Raw genomic sequence first — 24135 nt, forward strand, 5'->3', positions numbered from 1 at the left:
TTTAATAAGTCCACCACTGTATATTAGAAATAAATCTGGCTGCATTACAATCACTTCAAACTGCTTGAGCAATAAAGGCAGAGCTCTGCTCTTGTTCATCCATTATGTGGGTAGCCTTGCTTCACTCCTTGCTTGGGTTCTGGCCGAGATGCCAGAATGCTCAGCCCTGAATTGAGAGCCAAATCAATGCTATGGAGACCACAAGCCTGGGGTAGGGACATGAGGTGATCTATGGCTTGGTCTGGGGCCACCTCAGGTCTGAGGCCAAATCTAAACCCCAGTGGGCTCTGGGAAGGCAAGGAATCCATCCGAGTCAACCACTAAATTCTCCTTTTGCTTTGGGATTGGGGATGTACAGGGCTTGGGAAAGCCATGTGCCATCCTGGCTGCATGGTGGCTGCTCTTGGAGGTGGCAGAGGACCTGGCTCCGGAGCAGGAGGAACGACAGTTCTTCCAGTCTACAAGTGTTTGGGCAAGCATGTTCTTCAAACTCACACTGTCATGCGACAGCCTCAGTCACCCGAGGCTCACACCAAATTTGGGAGCAACCTTGGTGTGTGTTCAGCCTGCCCCACCAGGCTTTCTGACCTCTCCTGGTCCTGCTACCCAAAATCCACCCAGGAATGGACACCTCCATGCCCAAGGGAGACAGGAGCCAGCCCAGGGCAGGATGCTCCTGCAGCTGCACGTCTCCATCCTCCAGGCACTGCAACGGTTGAAAAATGAACTTTGTGTTCATTTTATCATAAAAGACCCTGGGCTTTTTAAGCCTAGCTTTATAAACAGTGATGAAAGGTCCTGCAACGGGCAGAGGTCTGCTTTTGAAATTGAACAAATTGTCGTTTTATGGTTCCCGTGTGGTGGGGGGGCTGTAAATCTCCCAGCATTTAACGCATCTGTTCTTTTCCAACCACGCTACCAGCGTCTCGGGGAGGAGAGGGAGAAATATCTGACATTTCCTGACATGGGCTGCTCTCACGGCCCCCGGGAGCTCCTCGGGAAAGTTTTTAAAGTAATATTTATGGATGATCATCGTGAATCGGGGCCTGAAAGGTACAGAGACAGGACTGGTGTTCATTAATGTTTGGAAGCAGTGCACCGAGGATTTCCCTGTGGAGGGGCAAAAGGAATGGAGTGAAAGTGAAATAGCTTTCGAGCTAATCCAGGTCTTTTTTAACATTATTGTTGTTGGTAAAAATCAGAACCTTATTTCGGATGAAGGAAAAAAAAAAGTGGAAGTGCATTTTTGGGATGGTTTTCCTTAAAACGTTGTGGTGTTGGGCTTTTTTTTTTTCCCAAAAGTCCATAACGAGTTTCTTAGCAAAGATATTTGTTCTTATTGATGCATTGATACATGATGGGTTTTGGTCTTTGTTCATTCTCATCTCCATATTAAAACAACAGTGCAACTGCTCCAGCTAATTACCAAGGCATAACTTCAGTTTGATGGTTTTCCTGAAGACATCTTCCTTATTGCTGCAAACCATTTAGTTCCTATTTGAATTGAAATGTGCCTTAGAGCACTGTGCTGACCACAGCTTTCACGTGGTTTTCTCTGAGGTGAACTTCCACACGTCAGCAAATAACAGATCTTTCACAAAGACTTCAGGAATCCCCCCACGGTTTCTCAGCATTAATCGCTCGGGTTTTGAGAGCAGGAAAGCTAGAGGATGGCTGGTTTGGTAGAGCACTATTGAAATTGCATTCCAGGGTTCCGGCTCTCAGTGCACTTTCCTAAGGGCAATGGCAGTGCCATCTTGGCCAGCTAAAAGCCTCCCGCAGACTTCACTGATAACATGGAGTCCCTAGAGGTGAGCCAAGGTTTGTCCTTAATGTATTTATGCAAAGTACCTTTGGAAAAGATGTATTCTAATGAATGCAGGGAGGAGATAAGGCCACGCTTTCTTTGAGCTGTTTCTTTCAGCATCATGTCCTGAGGCTTATCTAAGTGAACCTCGGATTCAAATTAGCCAGAGAGAGAGAAGATTCGGATCTATTGGGAAACCAACTGACAGATTGCTCCAAAATCCCCAGGGTGTGAATCTCTTGTGGCAGGATCACCTCCTGCCTTCACAGCACTGAGTGGTGGCATGGGGCAGCCTCCTAAGCACAGTGCTGCAGTTGGGAACTGCTCCTGCCTCATCCCTGCTGGGCTCTGTGTGCCTGGCACAAGGTGAGGAGCTCAGCCCCACAGTGCAAGCTCCCACCCAGGACACTGCAGCCCAGGGAGGCAGACGAGGGAGTTTGTGCCCAGTGGATGGGGCTGCAGCTGCTCTGCCACCCTGTTGTTCAGGCTTGAGGTGGGGACAGGCTAGAGCAGCAGGGTTATTTTGGCTTTCCAGTGACTTCATGAATCCAAGACGTTGCCAATTATCTATCATTCACGGCATTTAAAATGTCAGCACCTCCTTCCCAAATGGAAATGGAGTTAAAGGTCCTTTGCTAACCTATGCCCCTTGCTCCCCTCCTCCTGGAGGACCTTATAGGAAGCAGCCAAATCCTGCTCCTGTCCCTGCTGAGCAGAATTTGCAGAACGCTGGCCTTGCTGTCCCACAGCCAGGTGGGGAAGCTGCTTCGTCCATATGCCCCATAGGTATTCAGCCCCACAGGAGCTGCTCCAGCTCTTTGTGCCTCGCTTCCATGGCTCCTCACTTCCATATCCTCCAAACATCTCCCTGCTAAAAAGAAGCCTCCACCTCTCCCCCTTGCTTCCTCTTCACTGAGACTCTGCTTGGAGCTTGCATAAAGCTTGCCCAAAAATAACACTGGCCGCTCTCCCAGCTGTGGGTGTTGTGACTCCTGCGCAGGGAAGGCTGCGATCTCGTTCGTTTCGTGGCAGATTTTGGCCAGCCCTGGCCCCTCTCCATCCTCTCTGGTACCAAATTTACAAGGTTCCTCCTTCCAGCCTTTCACTCTTCTCCTGGGCTTACCTCTACCTCGCTGAGGCCTCGTCTCTGGCAAGCCACAGCATTTTCTTGGCACAGCTGCCTGCAAAACGTGGCACAGACAAACCAATAAAAGCGGCCAATAAACTCTGCGACGATTCTTTCCTTTGCAGCAAGTGGCCAAGGCAGCACCGCTTCCTTTGGGCTGACATTACAATGCAGCAGAGAGGATGAGACTCAGATCCTGTTCTGTTTGGTTCCCAGCCGAGGTATGGTTTTTCCACCAGCACAAGAAAAGTTCGGAGGAATTGTTTAAAAAGGGAAACAATTGCAGAGACAATGACAGTGGGGTGGCCGGGGGTCTTTGCTCTGGCACTAGCCCATAGGGCAGTGGTGGCTCACCAAGACTTCGTCCCTCTTGGAAACCCTTCCTCCTTCTCAAAAGGGCCAGGCAGAACCTTTCAGGCTGGTAAAACCCTTCTGCTGCTGGAACACAATGCCAGGCCGCTTTGTCACGCAGCGAGGCCCACGAGGCAGCGTGTCCATGGGCTGCAGCTGCCAAGTGACGGCGCTGAAGGAAAGCAGTCAGGAGCGAGCGTGAAACATGTAAGATGGCAGAATTCAAAAGGACAAACATTATTTGATACCTTATTTATAGGGCACCACAGGGGAAAGGTAAAGGTTTCAGAAAAGAAAGAAGCACTTTAATTTTATCTGGAGATTTTCCAACAATAAAATCTAATCCATCATTCTCTCTGTGTGACTGCTCTTAATGAAAATTTAGAGGCTGTGACTGAAGTTTAGAATTCACAGGGGATACTATTAGGAAGATGTCTAGCAGCTATGCAAAACCTGTTATATCATAGCCCCTGCCAAGGGCCGGGGGAAGAGTGGGGTGTGAAGCGGACAGCTCGGGGTTCGACACCGAGCCCTCCCAGAGGCTCATCCCAGGGCTCAGCTCATGGGGTGCCAGGGCTGCTGGTGTGGGTTTCCCATTTACCACCTGCGCTGAAGCCCCCCAGGTTTGTCTCCTGCTCCGCTGACTCGTGGTTTGTTATTCAAGATGTGCACTGTCCAGGAATCAGGAGGATCGCGAGGAGCCCGCGGGGAAGGCAGGCCATCTGTAATCATTACCAATCCTCTGCGCTTTACTTTTAATCAAAGCAGATCAGGAGGCTGTTTTCAATACTTTTTTATGGGCCAAAAGGAGCTTCGATTATAAGGACAGTAACGGTAAATTATTTTAGGGCCTGGTGTACATCATGAATCAGTTTAATACCGAAGTCACTGCCAATTACTCAACAGATTCAAAATGAGATTCCATCACAAAATGTTAAATCACAGGATAAATCTGTCCTGGGAAGGGCTTTAGTAATCAAAAGACTCTCAAAGCAGAAAAACCTTTTCTAAAAGCAGGGGGGGGGAAAAAAAGGGTTACAGCTTAAGCCAGACATTATATAGTAATGCCAGATGTTAAACAGTTGACTTAAGTTATTGGCAGCTATCAAATGCAAGATACTAATACTACTGGTTGCAGAGCTATGCCACCAAGTTTGTAATCTGCAGAATGGGCTTAAATATTCCTTTAATTTTTTGCCTATGGATAACAGGCAATTTGGATTAGCTTCCGCAGAATAATAACCTCCTAATTCTAAGCAGATGAGTCTAAGCTTTCTGCAACATCAAAAAACCAAGGCCATGCTTAATATGTAACCTTTAATGGCATATGTTTTTCAACTATATGACTCTCCTGGACCTGTGTAATTAAGCACAAGAAATGCCTAAAACCACTCTGCTTATGTTGCAGATGGGAGCAGGCACCGAGATTGTCCCCTGCTCCCAAGCGCAGAACCAAGCAAAAAGCTGTTCACAGGTTGGCACCCAGGAGACAACTCACATCTTCTGTAGCCGAAATTAAAGCACACTGCCATGGATCCCCGTGGCCAGGACAGATTTGTGCCCCTCCTGCACCATGTCACCCCTCAGGCTGCTGTTTGCTAGCAGGAGATGGGGCCAAGACTGGCACCAATTCACCCGTGCAGTACCCATCCCAACAGGGGTCCTGCAGCCCTCACCATGGCATCCCATGTGTCTGTGGCTAAAGGACTGCGAAATGGCCACCTCCAGTGGGGACAGCCTTGTGCTCGTGCAGCTCGGGCTTATGTCTTTGTCCCACATTCTGTTCTCAAGCCGTGCTGGGCTCTGGGATGCGTCAGAAACAAAAAGGGCTGTTGTAGCTGGACCCATTCTCCAGCTGTTTGCTCATTAATGTGTGCTGTGCAAACTGCAACACTACCCAGCATGGCCGCCAGCCTACACATCATCTGAGCTCTTGTTTTGTTTTAATTTATTATTAATAAATAATCTTATTAATTTATTCATATATTTTACTTATTTATTGTGCTTATTTCTTTTATTTTTTCCCTTCCTCGATTAAGAGCTGCAAGCACTTGTGCACTGGGCATGTTCCTGCTGCAGCACCCCAGGAAGGTCCTTGCTCGGGGCTGGGAGATGGATGGGATGGCGGTGAGGAAAGGGTCAAAACATCCTCCTGGCTGTGAGGAACGAGGAATGTTGGCAGAGGACGCCTTGCCACAGGAATAAGAGGTTGTCCTGGCTGTTCGGATTACTCCACATGGGGTGAGTAAAACTGTCGGTCAGGCTGAAGCGTCTGATACACAAAGGGGAATAAAAACTCATTAAAGGTCTAAAAGGAAACCCTATTAAAATACCAAAAGTAAAATGGAGGACACTCGATCACCCCAGTGTTAGAGAAGTGTCAGAGTTTGAATGAACCTGACTTTTTTTTTTTTCCTGAAAGCAGAGGAAATGTGTTTTGTAGAAAGCCAGGTGGGATGAGGGGCAGGTAGAGTGTCAAAGAGCACTGATAATATTTCAGGGTCTCGCTAGGAGCCTGAAATGCGAAAGGGATTTACTCGGCTTTCTGCAGGGAGGAGAGTGCTAGCAGATTTTTGAAGGCATTCCAACGCGGTTCATATTCATCTGTTTCTTAAATCGCGAGCCGCTGACTGCCGCCATGCCGCAGCAGGGAGCATCTCCTCCACTGTCTCCCACCCCGGTGTGGGCTGGCTCACGGCCGTTGGAGTCAGCGTGGGAGCGTCCTTGCCATGCTCCTGTCCCGGTGTCCCCCTGAAAAGCCAACCAACCGGCTTTTACAGGGCCCAACCCTGAGAGCGGTCCCTCTTGCAGCATCTCGTTTCTCCTTTATTTAGTCTTATGGAAAGAAAAGAAATTAGGAGGGGAGAGAGCTAAACGAAACATTTTCTTGTGGCACAGGAGTTGGAACTAGATGATCTTTAAGGTCCCTTCCGACCTAAGCCATTCTACGACTCTTTGATTCTACACACATTAAAAAGCCTCATCATCCTGGGAGCGCTGGAAGCAAGGGTGCTCAGTTTCCAATGGGCTTGAGCCTCGTGGCTGATGGACTTGTAAACCAAGGTGTACAAGGGCTGTCCCGCTTTGTAGGCACCAGAGCAGCCTGATGAATACTTCACCCACAGAGAATCCTCAGCAGACACCCCCAAGTCCACTTCTCAGCTTCAGCTTGTTTCTCCTGCATGGAGTCTCTGGTGGCTCATAGGCACGAATGCTACCGAGGATGGGGAAACTTTGTCCCATCTCTTCCTGGATCTGAAGTTTTTGGATCATGGCTGAATTCAGGAACGGCACACACAGACTGTTCCTCTCTCACATACATGTCTCTTATCACCACACTTTTAGGAACTTGTTGCTTTTGAGACTTTTACCTCCTGTTCGCTTGGTTGAAATTGGCACCAGAGTTCAGTAATGGCTGCACTCCTACATCACCTGTCACCACATAAATCTCATCTCCTCACTAAACCAAGGTTCAAGGAAAACCTTGTTTCTGATTCTGACAGAGGCACAGAGCTGCTAACGCATTTTTTCCTTGCTTTGCTACCGTTCCTTTCCTCCTTCACAGCAAGCCCCTGGCTTTGGAGAACAAGGACAGTTTCCTCCCATCTCAGTGACTTCTGGGCCACTCATTCACTCACACACATGTTATAATCACGTAAACCTTGTTTTTGTATGAAACCTGAGCAGAGCTCCTTGCACACAGTGGACAACACTTCATCAGCTCATTGCAATGGAAAGCTTGCCTGTAACAGAGGCAACAACTCTGTGGAGACACCAAAGGTAGCTAGAAATAAGCACAAGTCTTTTCCCAGCAGCTCGGTTAGGAGAATCTCTTTTACAGTTCTAGCACTGAACAACCTTGTCTGGGCCAAACAAGTACAGGCCAGAGTCAGAGTGCCTGGACAGATCTGCAGCACCTTGCTCGGGCTCAGCAGACTGGTGGATTAGCACCTGTCCACATGGAATTGTAGATTTAAATCCTCTAAGCCTCTTCCAGTCAATTGATCTATCCCAAGCCTTTCATCAGATACAAATGGACCATTGACTTTCAAAGAATGAAGCAGCAGTAAATATAAATGGGATGTGAATGTGTTTTTTTTTTTTTGAATGGACATTTTAATGGTCTGTTTGCTCTTCAGCTCTGCTGTTGTGGTCAGAGAGAAATTCCACTTCTGCTTCAGGAGCTGGTGGTAGAAACCCATTCCTCTGGACCCTTCAGTTCATTCAACAGAGCTGAAGTCTTCTGCATCTTCAGTTAATGCCCCAACCTGCTCCAGACTGCTCATTGTCCACTTTACCACTGCACGACATTGCACACTCATTTTTAATGTTTCACCTCCCAGCCTGCAGCTAATTACTGTCTATCTTCCAATTCTTTATTTTGAGGCTACCAGATATCCCCAAATAGACCCTCACCTTCCTTATTCCCATTCCAGGCACCTGACAAACACAAGCCCATGCTGTGCCAAGCCCCAGCAAACAGCAGAACAGGGTTCCTAACACTGACCCACAGGATGAAGACTATGAAGAAGGAGCCCGTGGTGTCATACCTTGAGCTTTGCTAGGTCTGGGCATGAAACCTGGCATGGTAGAGCATACTGAGCTCAGGCAGTATGAAATTTAACCAACATACTTTACATCCACACCACTAAAAATAAGCCATCAACGCCGACTCTTCATCTGGAAGGAGGGGGAACACCAGCTTCGCTGTGTTTTGGATGAAATGCAGCACTAAGTCCTGACCATATTTGGCCATAAGATCATCTCACAAGACTTCTGCATGAGAGTAGAGTTTTCAAGAAATTATTCTGGCCAAGTGCCAGTTCTGCCTTTATTATTTTCTCCCTGCTATCTCAATACTTCATTTCATCACCTAAATTGCTCTGTTGAGTTACTCTGGGCTGTTAAAACGTTGTCATGCTACAGAGGCAACTGTGTGAAGGAAATGATGTCTCCACAGAAGGTGCACCATGCAGCTGAAATCAGGCCACCTATTTAGGTGTCAAGTTTACATTTTTCATTGTAAGCACAGAAACTTGAAACATTTTGCCCAAATGTGCTGAAAGCTATGAAGACATTAAAGATTATTCATGGAATAAATATTCATTTGCAGGAAGGGATTTTGTTAACACATGAATATTTCAGGCAGCACGTAGCAAAAAAACGTGTGCAGCCAATTGCACAAAAAGGTAATCGTATTCCAAGGGTTGTTTCACTAGTTTTTATTATTACCAATACCAGAAACATACCACACTTTTATGACTTAGTGGCAGTTTCTGCTTAAACTAAAATACTTCCTAGATTTTCCTCAAATTGTGAACTAACTACTAGTAATGAAAGATGCCCATTCCCTGAGTGTGAGTCTTCAAATGCTTTCCTACCTGCTCCTGTAATACCTTCACCTTGCTGATAAGTTTTAACCAAAATTACTGTATTACACTTGTCCTGAAAACCAGAAAAGCGTCCTTATTTTACTCATAATCTCCCTGCCTACTTCTTCCCACAGAAGAGGCGACTGTTTTGCCAACAGCTTATTAATATATTGCAGCTTTACATCTTTAGCTTTCCATGTTTCAGAATTTCCATTTTGGGGGTATTTTCGGTCCAGACCGGTGAAGCATGCCTGAGCCTCAGTGTGGAGCTCTGGTACCATCTAGCGTTACTGGGAAATCCTGAACATCTGCTGGATGTGGGCTTTTCTCACTGATCACCCGATGGGTTTGCGGTAGGAAAAGCCTGCTGTGATCAGTCTGGTGATTAGGGACAACCAAATGCAGTGAAACCCTTTTCTCTGTGAGCAGCTGCCATCTGGGTGATGGCCACAGTGGCTGGGCCTGGCTATAATGGGAGCGTTTAGGGTCACACTGCTGGGATTGCATGCAGATTGTCACCTGTGATGTCTCAGAACTACTGGCCATTTTTGCTCAGAGTTGTAGTTTTGCTTATAACTTCCAGATGTACTGCTTATCTATGCTATAATATGAGCAATATCCTTGAATATTTGCCACTGTGCCTAATTAAGGAGCTTGCCTGAAGTTATAGTTCTGCTTACAACTGCCAGATGTATTGCTTATCCATGATAAATATCCTTCCTGACCACAAGACTTCTATAGTAAGAGCAACATCCTTGAAATAGCAGCGCCAGTCCAAAACAGTAACCAAGCAGTAGAAATCAGGTGGAGGCTAGGCATCCTCAGGAAACCTGAGCCCAAACGTGATCACAGTGAGTAGGAAGGATCACCAAAGACCTCCCCAGCCCCACCTGCAATGCCTCACAGCTCAAGAGAACCAGCAGGAGCACACCCTGCTGTGATACCGATTTCCCTCTCTTTATGCAAAGGACGAAGGATTTCAGATTGGATAATAGGAAACATTTATTCTCCAAAAGAGCGGTCGGGCACTGGCACTGCTGGAGGTGGGGGAGTCACCATCCCTGGAACTGTGGGGGTGTTGCACTGAGGGACATGGTCAGTGGGCATGGTAGGATGGGGTGGAGTTGGACTTGGGGATCTTTTTTCACATCTTTTCAACGTTAATGATTCTATCATTTATCTATACGCGCAGGGGGAGCCGTAGGCCTCGTAGGCTTAGAGCGCCTGCCCTCACGAAAGATGGCGAACCTCTACAACCCCGCCCTACCCTACCCTCAACAAAGATGGCGGCCTACTACTACCCCGCCCCACCCTGCCCTCACCAAAAATGGCGGCTCCCACGGTCCCTCTTAGCCTGTTGCTAGGGCGGAAGTAGCGCGCTTAGCGTCACTGCCTGAACCCCTTCCGGGGGCCGCCGCTTCGGAAGTGATTGTTCGTTCAAAGAGTGGCGGGCTGGGACGGCGGGCAGGAGAGGTTTGCGCACTGAGGGGAGCTCGGGATCTTTGGGCCTTGTGGGGAACGGGCGAGAATCGGGGCGGTGAGAGGCAGCGGGATGGTGAGGCGGGAGGGTTCCTTTGGGAGCGGAGCGTGCGGCTGGGGGGTAGTGGTTGAGGGAGGGCAGAACCGGGCTGGGGGTACCGAGGGGGCGGGAGCGTTCGTCTGGAGCTGGAGGGGTGGGAGTGCGCGGGGAGAGGCGGCTGCGGTGTCTCTGGTCTGCAGCCTGCGCGGGCAACCGCGGCTCTGCGAAGGAAAATAAGTGCTGTTGAATGTGGTGGGCCCACCTGAGGAATGCCAGGTTTCACCTTTTTTCTTTCTTTCTTTCTTTCTTTTTCAAATTCTCTTCCCACCTCCTTGTTTTTTTTAGCGTTCTCTCAAATCTGGATGGAAAATGCAATGTTTTTTGAGCTTCTGATTCCAGTAAAGCGTTGAACGTTGCTATCCATAGTGTGATGTACTCAGAGCTTGGGGGGAGGCCTTTTGTTGCTTTCCTGCTTTTTTGGGCCTGTTGTCTGCTAATCTGGGCCTTTCCTTTGGAGCTCAGTAACTATGCGGCCCTCTGAAGAAGAGAAAGAGCAAGCTGTGATCCTGATCAGCGACGATGAAGCTGACAACACGCTTGGGAATTCAGTTCTCATAGTAGACCCCTTGGGTGAGTACTGTGCTCTTCTTATCCTCGAGGTTCTGCGAATAAACTTTTGAAATAAACTGAAGTAAAATATTAGGTATGACACCTTTGAAAGGTGCCTTTTGTTTTCCTCACAGCCCAAAGTAGTTCAAAAATAAATAAAAACAAAAGGAACTGCCGTTGTCTCATAACGCTTCTTTGACATCACTGATTGTCTTAAAGAATTCTACTGTCTGGTTTTAAAATATCAGTAACCTATCTGAGCATGAGCCATTTTCGGTGGTGATCAGATCCTTTTTCATTGTTACCTCTCTTTTGACTGTGTAGAAATCTTTTGTTCCAAGCCAGTGTACCTTCCTTATTTGCACCAGATGAAATTATAAGAAAGCTTGTGCCTTAAAGTGTTTCAAAGGACAAATGTTAACTGGTTGAACTTGTAACGAGGTTGTAGGTTTTTCATACTGAGACTGTTTTCTCTTCTATACAGTGAATACTGCCCTGGAAGAGAAGAAATGTGAAGAGATTGTGGATGAGGAGTGTGAACTAATGGTTACTTTTTGTAAACAAGCAAATGTGATGCCTCATGCAAGATATGACTGTACAATACACTCGTTTGAGTACGTTCAATGATGTGGAGGCTAATATGGAGGTTCCCTTTCCCACATATAGTTGACCTTGTCAAGTAATCTTGTTAGCATTTCAACAGCTGAAAGTGTAAGTAGAGTTGGATAGGCGCACAAACTGCTTTGTAAATAACATTTTGTTTTTCAATTCTGTAGACGAATGGAATGTGAAACGTGCTCGCCCCTTGGAAAAAATGCTGACTTTTGTAATCAGTGCTACTGCTACGTTTGTGATAAGCTAGCTTCTGAGGTAAGGAAGAGCTGTAGTCAAGAAATGCACAAATTTGAGTAAGCTGAATTCTTCAACGGTCTATAAAAGAAATCACTCTTAGGCACACTGAAACAATGAATGATACGTAGAGTTTGATTATTTGAATAGTTCCTACTTTAAATGTTGCTATCCGTCAGCTTCACAGTGCTAAGTATGGTCACTGTCTAGGTTTATTTCTAGTAGGCCAGTAAGTTGTAGGAATAGGTATTCACTTGATATAAGCATATGTTTGGTTGGGGCTTCATGGTATCTAATTACTAAATCAGGCTGCTTCTCACTGCACTAGACAAATACCAAATTTTTAGATTTTCCAAACCCTAAGTAGGGGAGGGGTGCGGTGTGGGGAGTGATGTGTTGGGCTGGTGGGTTTTGTTCGTTTGTTTTTCCTTTTTTATTTTTTTTTGAAGAGGAGGGGAAGATTGTTTCTTTCATTGTTTGGTTGGGGTTTCTTTTTGTAGTTTTTTTTTTATTATTGTTTTTTAGAATTCAGAAAACTTTGAACTGTGAGCAAAGTTGGGGTGAACATTCAGAAACAATGCTCTGATACCAATTTACTATGAGGAAGGTGTCAACCTAACTGTCCCCATAAGGTATTCAGGAATTAGAGTAAATTACTGGGGAGGGGAGTGGGAAGTGTCTTTTTTATTATTATTATTGTTCTTTTTAAGTTATGGTAGAAAGGCATTGCCATGTTTTCCTCTTGCCTCAACTGTCAAAATACACAGCTAGGCAAAGCCACAGAGGTAAAGCATAAAATGAATTCTGGTCTTTCATTTATAGACAGGAACTAACTTTTGATTCCCTTAACTTAGGGGACAATAAAACACTTTTCTTTCACTTTTTATGAAACAGTGCCAGAATTGGACAACTTCTTCCTTCTGTCACTGCAATGCACATAACAAAAGCAAATTCTGGAAAGACCAGCGTGATTTTGCCTTGGCTGGTGTTCTTGTGATGTTCAATTTGGAGCTCGCAGATATAGATGCAGACCTTCGGCATGGTGGTAAGCGTGGTGTTCTCATCCTGTCCTGGAGGACCTTTGGCTTACTGTGGATACTCAGTCTGTGGCTCTACTCGTAATCTACAAGGACAGCTTGTCTGGACCACAACTGTCCTTGTAAAGATTTGGTGAATTATTTAGGTAGCAGCTCACTTCTGCTGTCCTCCATCTGGGCCACACTCAGACCAGACAGATCTGCAGTTCCAGGCTTGTCTGTCCTGCTTTCTTCCCCTTGGAAGAAGCAACAAAGTATGCCTGGCCATTAAGATTGGGTGCAAGTGATTTGCAAATATTTTACATAAGGTACATATGAATGTCTTTTCTTTTAGTTTTGAAATAGTTTTTGCACTAAAAGTTTCACATCTCCCCCTCTCTGTCCTCTTAGGAAACCTTCTAATCAGTTTTATCCAGGAACTTTCTGTGGAATACAATAAGTATTTAATTGGAGAGAGAATACCTCCTGAAGAACATGAATGCTTTTGTCTCCCAAAGCTGCCTCCTGGCCAGTGCAATATCTGCCGTTCACGCAGCACGGAGGTTGTATACAAGTAAGTGCCAGCAGAAATTAGCAATACATATTGATCACTGCAGATTTGCTTTCCTTTAGTAACATCCGTGGTTTCATGGCACCTGAAATTGTAGCAACATAACGGAGGGATCTTAACTGATCAGTGAGCAATTGAATTGAATTCAACTTGGATGTATTTTAAGAATCTTTTTAAACAGATCTCAGAATACATCTGTTGTGCTACGTTAAGGCGGTTGATAGTATTCCTCATTATAACAACTTGGGAAAGCATGAAACAAAACTCCATGTTTTTAGTAATTTGTTAGAGTTGAGTTTGGCTTTTACTCAATGGTATGTGCTCTTAAATTCTGAAAGTAATGCTTGTGCAAATGCCCCGTTACTGTTTCATAGATTCTTTTCAGGGAAAGATGAATCAGTTTGCTTTCTAACTAGAATGGTCGTAATTTCCATTGGTTTATCAAGTTTGTCATTGCAAATGCTTTATCTCATGGACTACTTAACTTTCTCAGGTACTCTGGAGTTTTTGCACTGGTAACGAGATTTTTAAATCAGGCTGAAAGAGAGAGCCCTAAAGCTGCTGCTGTCATGTTTCTGGGAGCAGCTAGAGAGATAACCCTTCATAAAGACCCTGCTTTGTGAGTATCTAGTTCCATATCAAGTGTGTAATCTTTATTTGCTTCTCAAAAAGAAACTAAAAATTACAACTTTTCTTTCTCCTGCCCCCACCCACAGAAGCTGGCAGAACCTTGGTCATACTGCTTCACTAAAGCTTGCTGTCCCTTGTTTGCTGCAAAGGTAAGACTTGGCTTATTACATAATGATAAGAGATGATTGCTGGATGCAAACTTTGTGACTACACTTGAAGCACATTTCAAAGGGCTCCTATTTAGAGGCATATAGGAAAAATGAATGTTTTAGCTCTTAAAAAGCAAAAGTAAGCTTGCAGAGCTCTAAAATAAGTTATTTAGTCCTTCAGTTCTGTAGCATCAGGGAGCAGGACCTTGCTGTGCTCTGTTAGGCACTGTTTGTGCAGAGCAGGGAAAACCAGCTGCCTGCATGTAGACTGCAGGTGGGTGAGGACAGACAAGGTTACAAACAGTGTGCACCAGTTAGCCTGGTAAGCAGAGATCTCAGCAAGCTATCGTATTCTATAGTTGCATGCTACAAATAGTGATTTTTTAGCAGCTCTGTTGCATATTGTTCCTTTTCTGCGAAGGACAAGAGCAATGTCTGCCTTGTTTTACAGCCACATAAGCATTCAGTCCTCCCACGATGGGGAGGAAACTCAAAGCCAAGACGATGGAGTACTTTTAGACTGTAGTCTAGGAGTGTTCTTTTAGGCCAGACCAGAAGATGGTGTTGGGTAGCTACCTGTGGTTAGTAAGCCTAACAATAAATAGCACCTGTTCAGAGTCAAAACAGCAGCCTTGTAATCCTCTGCTGGGATGGAGTAGTCGGGGATGTAACATAGTGAAGTTCCCCCAGAGGATAATGAATGAGGACATCCTGCTCACTTGGCTTAATTCATTTCTCATTTTAGCTTTTCACCTTTAACCTGAAATTCACTCGCAACGGAAGGTTAATGAATTAAGAATTAACTTTTTTTTAGGAGCACTCAAAAACAATTAATGTTCTCACCTCTATGACAGGTATAACCTAAATCCTTTATCAGTTTTCATTTTTAAATGACTGTTCTTGAATTTATTAATTTTTTACTTTAAAAGAACAGTTAAAGGGACTTTTTTTTTGCCTTCCTCCCCCAGTTTCAAAAGAATTGAGCTGCTCTTTAGATGAGTGAGTTCCCTCCAGTTTTCAGTTAAGATAAAAATGGTTTCACTGGCTTTGAAGCTGCCAGGTGCTCGGGTCGGTCAGCTTCCTGGTGGAGCTCGTAGTGTGTTGCTTCAGTGTTCCCCACATACTCAGTGGGGATCTTCTTTAAAACCTGAGACCACAGAATGCACAGTTTCACTGATGTTAAAAAATAATAACATAGCAAATACGGGTACTGCCTCTACAAGTATTAAAGCACAAACTTAAAGATAGACCCAAACTGACTGACACTTGACCAAAGAAATCTGTACATCATCTCTGTAGGGCGGTTTTGCACGGGATTTTCTTAAAAATCTGAATATTGCTTCATTTAAAGTCAGCGGATTTTTATTTTTGCTTTCGTTTTTCTTTTTAAAACACAGGATCACAACACAACTTCAGAAGATGCTGGTGTTGTGTGACTTCCCAAAAAGTTTATATGAGAAGTTTATTAATTTTTTTCAGTCCATCTCGCTTCCATGTCACTGTTTTGCCTTCTCAAATAGGTATGCTCTTTGATTTTAGTTCGTAGAATCTATTTTCATACAGTTGGCTGATTTGTAAACAGATCTAGGAATGGTTCTTTCACTGATGACACTGAAGGTGTGTGTTTTATTGGAAGGTTTCAGTATTCTCTCCTTTATATCCTGTCCTTAGCCTAGTGAGAAGCTGTCTGATGTTATGGCTAAGCTCTTGTTCCTATAAATCCTTTTTTTTTTCTTTCCCTAAAATTGAACTGTAAACTTCAGAATGTTTTATTAGTAAGTCTTTGTGTTACTTCAGTGAAATACATCACAGCATACCAACTAGGTACTTAGGGTTTCTTTATTTTTGTGCTTCCAGCTTGAATGTTGTGCCATGGGACCACGTGTTACTGACCACGGTTCTGAAGGGTCAGAACACCACAGGACAAAGAACACAGAAAGGAAGGAAAACATTTCTGTGGGAAGTGCTTCCTGTCATAGAGGCTCGAGTGGAGAAACTGGTAGAAAAAATGAAGTACGATTGGTTTGGTCTTGCTTTGTGTCTTTTTTCATTTTTATAAACTCAACGTTTGTGTTTGTTTAGGCTACTAACTGTAACATAGTGCTTTCATAACGCCTGCAGGAATTTTGCAGTATGGGGAGATGTACAAAAGAAGATAGATCTGAAGTTGTTCGTGGCCATTATTTCTTAGCAAGGCCAGTGCTTTTTGAAGCTGTTAGAATCAAGCCCTTCGAATGCTTCGCAGCCAGAAAAGAACGTTCAAGTGAATAACTGTTGTGGTTCAATAATCTCAGGAGCTTTTGGAATTTGATGTTAAAAACAAAATCAGTTCATCAAAGGCTGCCTATTTGGAAGACAGTTTTAAAATTGAATAAGTAAATGATCTTTAGAAGTCTGTATTCAAAAGAATAGTCCTCTTAGAGACTTGCCTGTTCTTAGCCTCCTATTGTTTGTTCCTAGTGCACAGAGATAATCTGCGGATTAATTTAGATATCTGCTGCATTCAGAAGTGGCTTTTGAAGCTTTTGGCAGTCTGTTTCTGCCAGTTGTACTATCCTGTTTTACACTGCTTTTATGTGAGAACAACTCCTGTTTTGCTTCGTTAACTGTAGTAATTGGATTGACCTGTTGTATACAGCTTAACACTTCCTTTCTCTTCCACTCTTTTCTTTTTCTCCAGCTATAAAGAAGTTGTTCGCTACCTGAGAGCTGTGAAATGCAATGATACCAAAGGGTAAATAGCTTCTGTTTGTTTCATTGCCCTCAAATTGTGTCCCGTTCTCTTTTTCAACATCTAATAAAACAGAATGAAAAGCAGTAGGATTTTGAAAACAGTTTGCCAAGTGAGAGTAATACAGCACCACCGCTCAGTTCTGCCTTACTGGATGTGATTTATTAGTTGACAAACTTAATTGAGTATATACATACATGTTGTAAAGCTTCCACATGAACAAAAACCACAGGCTCATTTATTTCTTCTTTCCAGGCTAAGGGACCTTCGAGATAAAATCCCATTCTATTTGTGTAAAACTGGAGACTTCCTTGATGCTACGCATTCACTGTTGTTTCCCATCAATAGCCTTGCGTGCTGCACTGCGTGCCGACTAACTCCTCTTCAGTTTGAGGTCTACCTGAAGATATTCAGAACAGGCTGTGTCCCTCTTGGAAAGGATATTCAAGAGCCTGGGCCCTGGATTACAGCTGGCAAGTGATTGTTTTGGTTTTGGGTTTGTTTTTTTTTTTCCCTTGTAGGTTTAGAATCTTATTTAATTGCAGCTCTTTAAATCTAGAAATGTTCAGGAAGGCTCTGAATCCAGATAGAAATTGTCTGGACTAAAGCACAGTGTCTACACTAAGCAGGTAGATTGTCTTTATATTTGAGCATAAATGTGTGTAGTACGTTTCACACAAAACGTAAACTTTTGTCAGTTGTTCTGCTGAAAACAACCCACTAAAAGCAAATAAAAAGATCTCTGTTATATCACAGCATTATAAATGGCAATATGTAACCTAGCACTGTGACGTATCGGAGCCTTCATCTCGAGAATGAAAGTTTTCGGATGGAAGGGGTCTCGTGACCTGTATGCAGCATTCATAGAACCATAGAATGGCTTGGGTTGGAAGGGACCCCAAGGATCATCAAGTTCCAACCCCCCTGCCACAGACAGGGCCACCAACCTCCAGATCTGAACATTAGGTCAGCCACTGCTAACTGTGATCATCTGTCTTGATGCATTCTACTTGTCAAAGTGTAAGTGAAAGATTTATTTTGGAAATGTTCAGGTATTAGAATTCTTAGAAGTATGAGATATTGTGGTCTGATTTACATAAATCAGATGGATCACCTGCTCTGATGGCTTAGTCTAAACTGTGTTCAGTTTTTTTACAGCTTTGCAGAATAGCATTTTACAGTTGATGGAGGTTCTGAATAGGAAAAACTACTGTAAAATATAGTAAAATCACTCTAGTTGCTTGTTTTTCCTCTAGGTTGCTGTAGGAGTGTGTCTTTACTATTTTGGGTTTGTTCATACTCTGTGGTTACTCAAGGAATAAAAGATGCCTCTTAAATTTTTTCTTCTCACAGGGTCTCCAATGAAAGAAGGTGTTCTGATTAAGCAAGCGTTCAAACTCCTTCACAGCAATCTGTCACTGTACAGAAATGTGAGTCTGTACTAAAACTATTTATATGGTCCACTTAGTGGTTTTGTACATTAGCTGTTTTGTCCAGTTGCTTATCTCATGAAAGGATTCACTGCCAGCATCCTTCTCTGAGTAGTTCACACCTCTGTGAAGCTTTTGCTTACTGGTGGATTTTGCTGATCGTTTGAGAAGTCTTGTTTGGGGGAGTGGTGGAAACAAGTCTGCAAACCTTTTTCTCAATAGCATTTCTGCACTCTCACAACACGTGCCAAGTTGTAAGTGATCCACTGATTCAGCTGGAACCTTACTGATGAAATTATGACAAACGTTGCTTGTATGCAGCTCTTGTACCTGAAGTGAATTTAGCTCCATGCCATAGCAATGATGGAATGATGAGAAAATTTGCCATGTGTATGTTGAACGATGTGTTCTTACTGCTCAACTGTTTTGGAGAAGTCTCCTGTATTAAGTTGTGCCACTCTAATTATTTTCAGTGGGGCTGTGATGATTTCACCAGCAGCAGGTCTGTTCGTTCTGTCCATATTCCATAGAATTAAAACAGCTGAAAAAAGCCTGGTCTTTACAGGTGAGGCAAAGTGGCTGTTTCACAGCGTGACAGATCAAACTGGGAAAACCCAACCGTTAACCTGTAACTTGAGTGTAGACGTGTCTGGGAGTTCTGCTAGAGGGGGAAGAAGAAAGTGAATGCGTATCAAGGAGACTTGTTTTGCTCGTTAAAAGCTAAAGATGCATTTGATCCTGTAAAAACCAATGTTCTGTTGTATTTCAGCCTAAATGCTGGGGTTCCTTCATCATGATTATGGGTAGTAGCAGTTTTCTAGAAAGAAATGGGCACCTTCGTCCCCTGACAGTGAAGGAGCCACCGATTGCGTTCCAGCAGGTAACTGCTCCTGTACTCTGAGGTGGAAGAATCTGTTGTGTGGTTTTATACAAGGCTTCATTCCATGTGGACGTTGGCTTGTTCATTTAAATACTAAGGCTAACTTTACCTCATCAAATATTCCTACGGTATGCTCCGATGTAATGCTTGACAAAAAGTTGTTATTGGGGAGTGGTAAATACAACAGTGAATAGATTAACTCTGCTTGCAGCTCAGTGCCAGATACCTGATCTGTGTGGTTTAATATTGAGATGAATAATGTAATAGCAAAACGCATAGGAAAGCAATTTAAATGTGTTCAGATAGTCCTAAGAGCCAGAATCTGGATACTTTCTTCACAAGAACAGAAATAAATGTCTGCTAAGCGCAGTGGATTAAAACTAAGAGGTTATGTGATATTGTTCAGTTAGTGCTGTAGAGATTCAGCTTTCTCTGAGTATGATGAACTATCAGCCTCATCTGTAAAAACGCTGAAGAGTAAGTAAAAGCACATTGAAGTCGTAGATTAAATGTTGGGTGTAGTCTGATACATGTAGAGTATCTGGGCACTCTTCCTCATGACTCATGACTTCTGTTGCAGGGGGTGCTGACTGCCACTGATGGTCTCTTCCAGGAGCTGAAGGCAAAAGTTAATGTTTCTTTCCCACCTGGTATCTTCTCCCAAGTAAGTGTGCATCTGTCAACAAGAAAAGTGACTGCTTGTTTTGTTGCACTTGAAGATACTGCAGTATTGAAAACAATTGGATTATCATAAAGAGCTTCTGTGATAGGGTTTGAAGATTTGGGGAAGTGGCATAGGACTGTTCTTAGCACAGTCTAATGGTTAGAGCTGATATCTGAATATTAAAAAGACAATCTGGGTCTGTTCAGAACTGGCACTATCTTAAATCCATGAAAAGTTTTAATTTGTTGCTGTCCAAATTTATGTATCTCTAAAGTGGGATGGTTAGTAATTAGAGATTCTGTATGAACTTCTCAGAGTAATCTTGTATTTGGTTCAGATAGGAGGCTGTCCTTTGAGACTGACAGTGTGTTTGTCTCAAAACTCAGAATAGCCTGGAATTTCTTGGCTTGTTTTGAATTCTGGTTTCAGGTGTAGTGCAGCATGTTTAAAAGTGGCTTGAAACAAATGGTTTGTTTAAATATAGTCACCTACCTAAGGAGCAGTCTTATTCTCTTCTTAATTCTTTTGCGGGCACTACATTTAGCTTACTTTCCAGTACTCCAGGGCCAGACACTTTCTCCCATTAATTCTTCTACTTTGCTCCTCTCTGGTGAGAGAGCTCACGTTTCAATGAGGACTTTGAGATCCTCGGATGAAACATGCTATAGAAGTGAAAGTATCTGTTCTATTCACTCTTTCAGTCTTCATAAGGTTCTTCTGAACGTAGTGTCATCCAGCTGATGTGACTGGGGTGGTAGTAACTTACTGCTGATTGGACTGGAGGCAATATGCAAGTAGTGGGAAAGTGGACTTCTAAATATAAATCTCTTCTTTTTGATATCTCTTCCTGCAGTTGCACCAGGAGGCTTGTCTTATTCTTGCAGTGCAAGCAGTACAACAGATGGTTGTCTGTGAACTCCCATACTTAACTTCCTTCCTAGAGATATTCCTGGCGTTTGGGGTGAGTCCTAGATATTGACTTCTGTTCAAAGAGATTCAAGTGAATTATATTTGAAATCGGTGTAACACCTACTCAGAGATTTTTACATGCATTTAGCCTAGTTTTGTTCCCCTGAAGCTGTGTTGACCTTAAATTTCTTTTGTCATTTTTAGGTTTTTGTTTTGTTTTGTTAAAGAAATAATTGAGAATAAAGTTAAATTAGTGGCCTTATTTTGTCTTTTCCTAGAATAACTTCTGGGCTCTGAGGCTGTTACTGAATCATCTTTCCTATGATGAGCACATTCTCCATGGCATTGTCAATCTGGTTTTGAGAGATTTGAATCGTCAGAAAGCAACAATGCTGAAACTGTGAGTAAACACTTCCTGAAATCTGTCTGGGTTTGGAAACATTAAGGGCAGGCTCACAGCAGGAACATTTAGCAAAGCTACAATCCTTAGCTCTTTGAAAATGACCAGCCTGGTGCTTTGGATAATAATGTGAAGAAAATGCTAGGAATCAGTAGGAAAGTAATAGAAAACAAAAACAGGTGCCTCGTGTGTGTAAATGGGTATGATCCTGGTGGTGGTTCTTGGGACATGGATCGACCTCTACGGGAGGAATTGGTTGACATGACTTGGGCATCTGAGCCTGGGCTTCTAACAGCGGTCTGTAAAATCACACGTGATGTGCTGGTGGTGACCAGGGAATAATTGTTCATGGTTTCCTCTTAAACAAGAGCCAGGAGCCTGAAAGGAAATCTAACATGGCAAGAACTAGCTGGATTAAGGTTGTGTTACTTGGAGCTGTGAATTTGGTTGACAGAGGATGTTGTGAAAATGAAAGGTATATATAGATTGAAAAGCAGGCAAGTTGCTGGAAGATTGTAAAGTACAGCTAGCATAAAACCAGCACTCCAGACCTGAGGAGGCTGAAGAGCTCTTGACGATGAGTGTATCTAGAAAACTATTTCCTTCTGATCTATATGAGCTAACACTGTTCCTCAGCAACCATTCCTTCAACCAGAAGGTAACTAGGGCACCTCCCTTCATGTATCTGCTTTTCAAAAGGCCAAAACAAATATAATAGTTGTCACAGAGCCAGGACATTAAGCTAGATTGGGCCACTGATCTGACCCAGTGCTGTGTTCGAATAGCAACGAGGCCTTAGTATTTCTTATGCAGTAATGCGTTATTGGCCAGGTACATCTTCAGATTACCATAGCTATTTCAGAATATGTGATCATGGCATTGTTATGTCTGTCTAATCAGAAGGTTTTAAGTGGAGGTTGTGAATCTGCATTCCTGTAATAAAATGCCACTACTTCTAAAGCAGACTGGAGAATGAGGAAGTGGCATCTGGAGAGAAGCAACACAGATACTGTCAGTTGTCTCCACTGTTGAACTGATGCGTTCTGTTTTCTGGTTTTGTATTTCTTAGATGGCAAAACCTTGGTCCCCAGTACGTGGGTGAATTTGTTTGCCTGTTCCTGACTTGCAGAAACAGGATATTGCAATCCATTGGTTTGTTCACTCTGGATGTCATTACGGAGAACTTGCACATGTAAGTGTTAATCTTCATTGTAGTCAAATAGCAAATCATTATATGTAGCAACAGTGCTAGTAGTTTCCTCCTAATTAACAGGCTTCACTCACAATTAATTCCTATTCCATGTACTTCCTCATTATTAGCAATAGTAAAGATACCAAATGGGATGATTTGAGTAGATTTGCAATTGCTCTATGTTCCTGTTCAACCAAATGGCCTCCTAACTTCCCAGTGTCCTGTGTTCTGAAAAGCACAAAGTGTGTATTGTTGTATTCTTATCAGAGTACACTGGGTATACAGGTGGTAACGCTTCCGTTAAACTTGTGAGAAATGCTTCATGTGGTGGTGAGAGGATGGATCCCATGTTAAACCGAAGATTCAGGAACATCTGTGCTCTTATGCAATCTGAAGGCATCATTAGGTCTGTGCTTGTCATTCAGTGCAATGGGGCCACTTGCACTGCAGCAGTACGAAGTAGAAAACAGAGTTCTGGAAAGATCTGAGTGCAGTATGTAGGTTACAAATGCTAATCACCCACTGGTTGGACTACATGATCTTGGAGCTCTTTGCCAACCTGTGATTCTGATGCATCACTTCAGAGACTGCTGGCTGATCTTAAGTACAATCCTTGCTCCCCTCTGTTACAGGCTGTAAAGTATTATGGACTGTAAAGTAATAGACACTAATGTATTGACATAATAGCTCTAAAATGCAGTGACTCAAGGATTATATACCAGGAGGCAGTAATTGCCTGCTCTGGCACTTTCAGTTCACACGTAGCAGATGGCAGCAGAGTAATGTTGAGAATTCACTTCTCAGTAACTGTCTTTAGTAGAAATCATGGACGTGTGAGTTAACCTTCCTTGGGAGATGCTTCTGTCTCTTTCCTCTCTCCAACCTTTGTTGTATGTAGTTCAGAAAATAATCTCACTCAGTTCTGTATGAGTTGAGTTGCACTGAACAAATTTGCAATTCTAATAACTGCCTTTTTGCATCTCTCTAGCAGCATTCAAGGGCAGAATCTGTTTGGATCCATTTTATTACGGTCTATCTTCATTGTTTTTTTTTTTTTTTACTGTACATCCGATGCTAAATTCATCTGTATTTGGAAGCTGAATGGAGTAGTTGGGGTGGCTGAAACTGGGAGCAGGTTTGTCCCTGTAAGAAAATGGATTGAGAGCTGTCTGTGTCTGCTTTTCAGGTGTCCGTGGGCAAAGCACCTTTGCAACTTCTTTCACAATGCAGTAAGTATCTCTGTATTCCAAAGCTAAGCAAAAAAGCACATAAATGAGAAATATATTGATATAAGATGTGTTTGCTAAGTGATGGTTACTTGATAAATACTTGAAATAATTATTTATCAGTATCACTGATTGTAAAAATGTCCAATTGCTGATGTATATTAATCTCTTGTTTCCTCCTCCGCACAGGGGTTAATGCACCTCCCCCTTGGCGCCGCAACTCATCACGAAGTCTCAAAGTTCATAGATATTCTTGAAAAACTGTGATCTGGCAAAATCTGCAGGCGTGTTTCTCAGCTTGCCTTGGTCTGCCCCGTCGCTCCCTGGGTTCTCTCGCGTTCCGTTTTGGTTGCAGTCTCTTCCCTCCCTTGAAACGTTCACCTACAAACTGACTTCAGACAAAGCGCGAAAATAAAAGCTCAGATCTAGATGGGGAACAGCGTCTGTGCTCCGGTAGGTGTGCTCTGGAAACTTCCTTTTTACAGGCACATGTATTAAGCTGTCAGTGAAAGAGGCAGGAGCCACACACCTTAAAAGCTGATCTGTAGGGAAGCGCTCATCAGAGGCAGCAGGAGCAAGAGGAACGAGGAGAGAGAAACAGACAAAGTCGAAAGCATCAAAAGTCCTTTGCTTCTGAGTTGCACAGATGTTTTCTGAGCGAAAAGCCAGCAGAAGAGGAACTGCTAAGAAAGCAGTTAGAAAAG

General features: G+C 43.5%; 1 protein-coding gene across 1 annotated transcript; it reads left to right on the forward strand.

The window, feature by feature from the left end:
• LOC110405989 lies at positions 10135–23965 on the forward strand. The gene is made up of 20 exons (XM_021411926.1): positions 10135–10193; positions 10693–10805; positions 11269–11398; positions 11561–11654; positions 12528–12678; positions 13061–13223; positions 13714–13839; positions 13937–13999; positions 15397–15519; positions 15857–16012; positions 16680–16733; positions 16986–17203; positions 18084–18160; positions 18930–19040; positions 19621–19704; positions 20558–20665; positions 20892–21013; positions 22083–22205; positions 23392–23434; positions 23621–23965. Exons 2-20 carry the CDS (start codon positions 10703–10705, stop codon positions 23696–23698), a joined length of 2127 nt encoding a protein of 708 aa, XP_021267601.1. The 5' UTR covers positions 10135–10193; positions 10693–10702; the 3' UTR covers positions 23699–23965.

This window comes from Numida meleagris, chromosome 13 (assembly GCF_002078875.1).
Source record: "Numida meleagris isolate 19003 breed g44 Domestic line chromosome 13, NumMel1.0, whole genome shotgun sequence".
NCBI classification, from domain to species: Eukaryota; Metazoa; Chordata; class Aves; order Galliformes; family Numididae; genus Numida; species Numida meleagris.

Excerpts from the sequence above, each read along its gene's own strand:
- LOC110405989 (XM_021411926.1), top strand. The coding sequence starts at position 10,703 with ATGCGGCCCTCTGAAGAAGAGAAAGAGCAAGCTGTGATCCTGATCAGC. Across the intron at positions 11,655-12,527 it reads GTGATAAGCTAGCTTCTGAG|TGCCAGAATTGGACAACTTC; the intron begins GTAAGGAAGAGC and ends TTTATGAAACAG. Across the intron at positions 19,705-20,557 it reads CACCTGGTATCTTCTCCCAA|TTGCACCAGGAGGCTTGTCT; the intron begins GTAAGTGTGCAT and ends CTCTTCCTGCAG.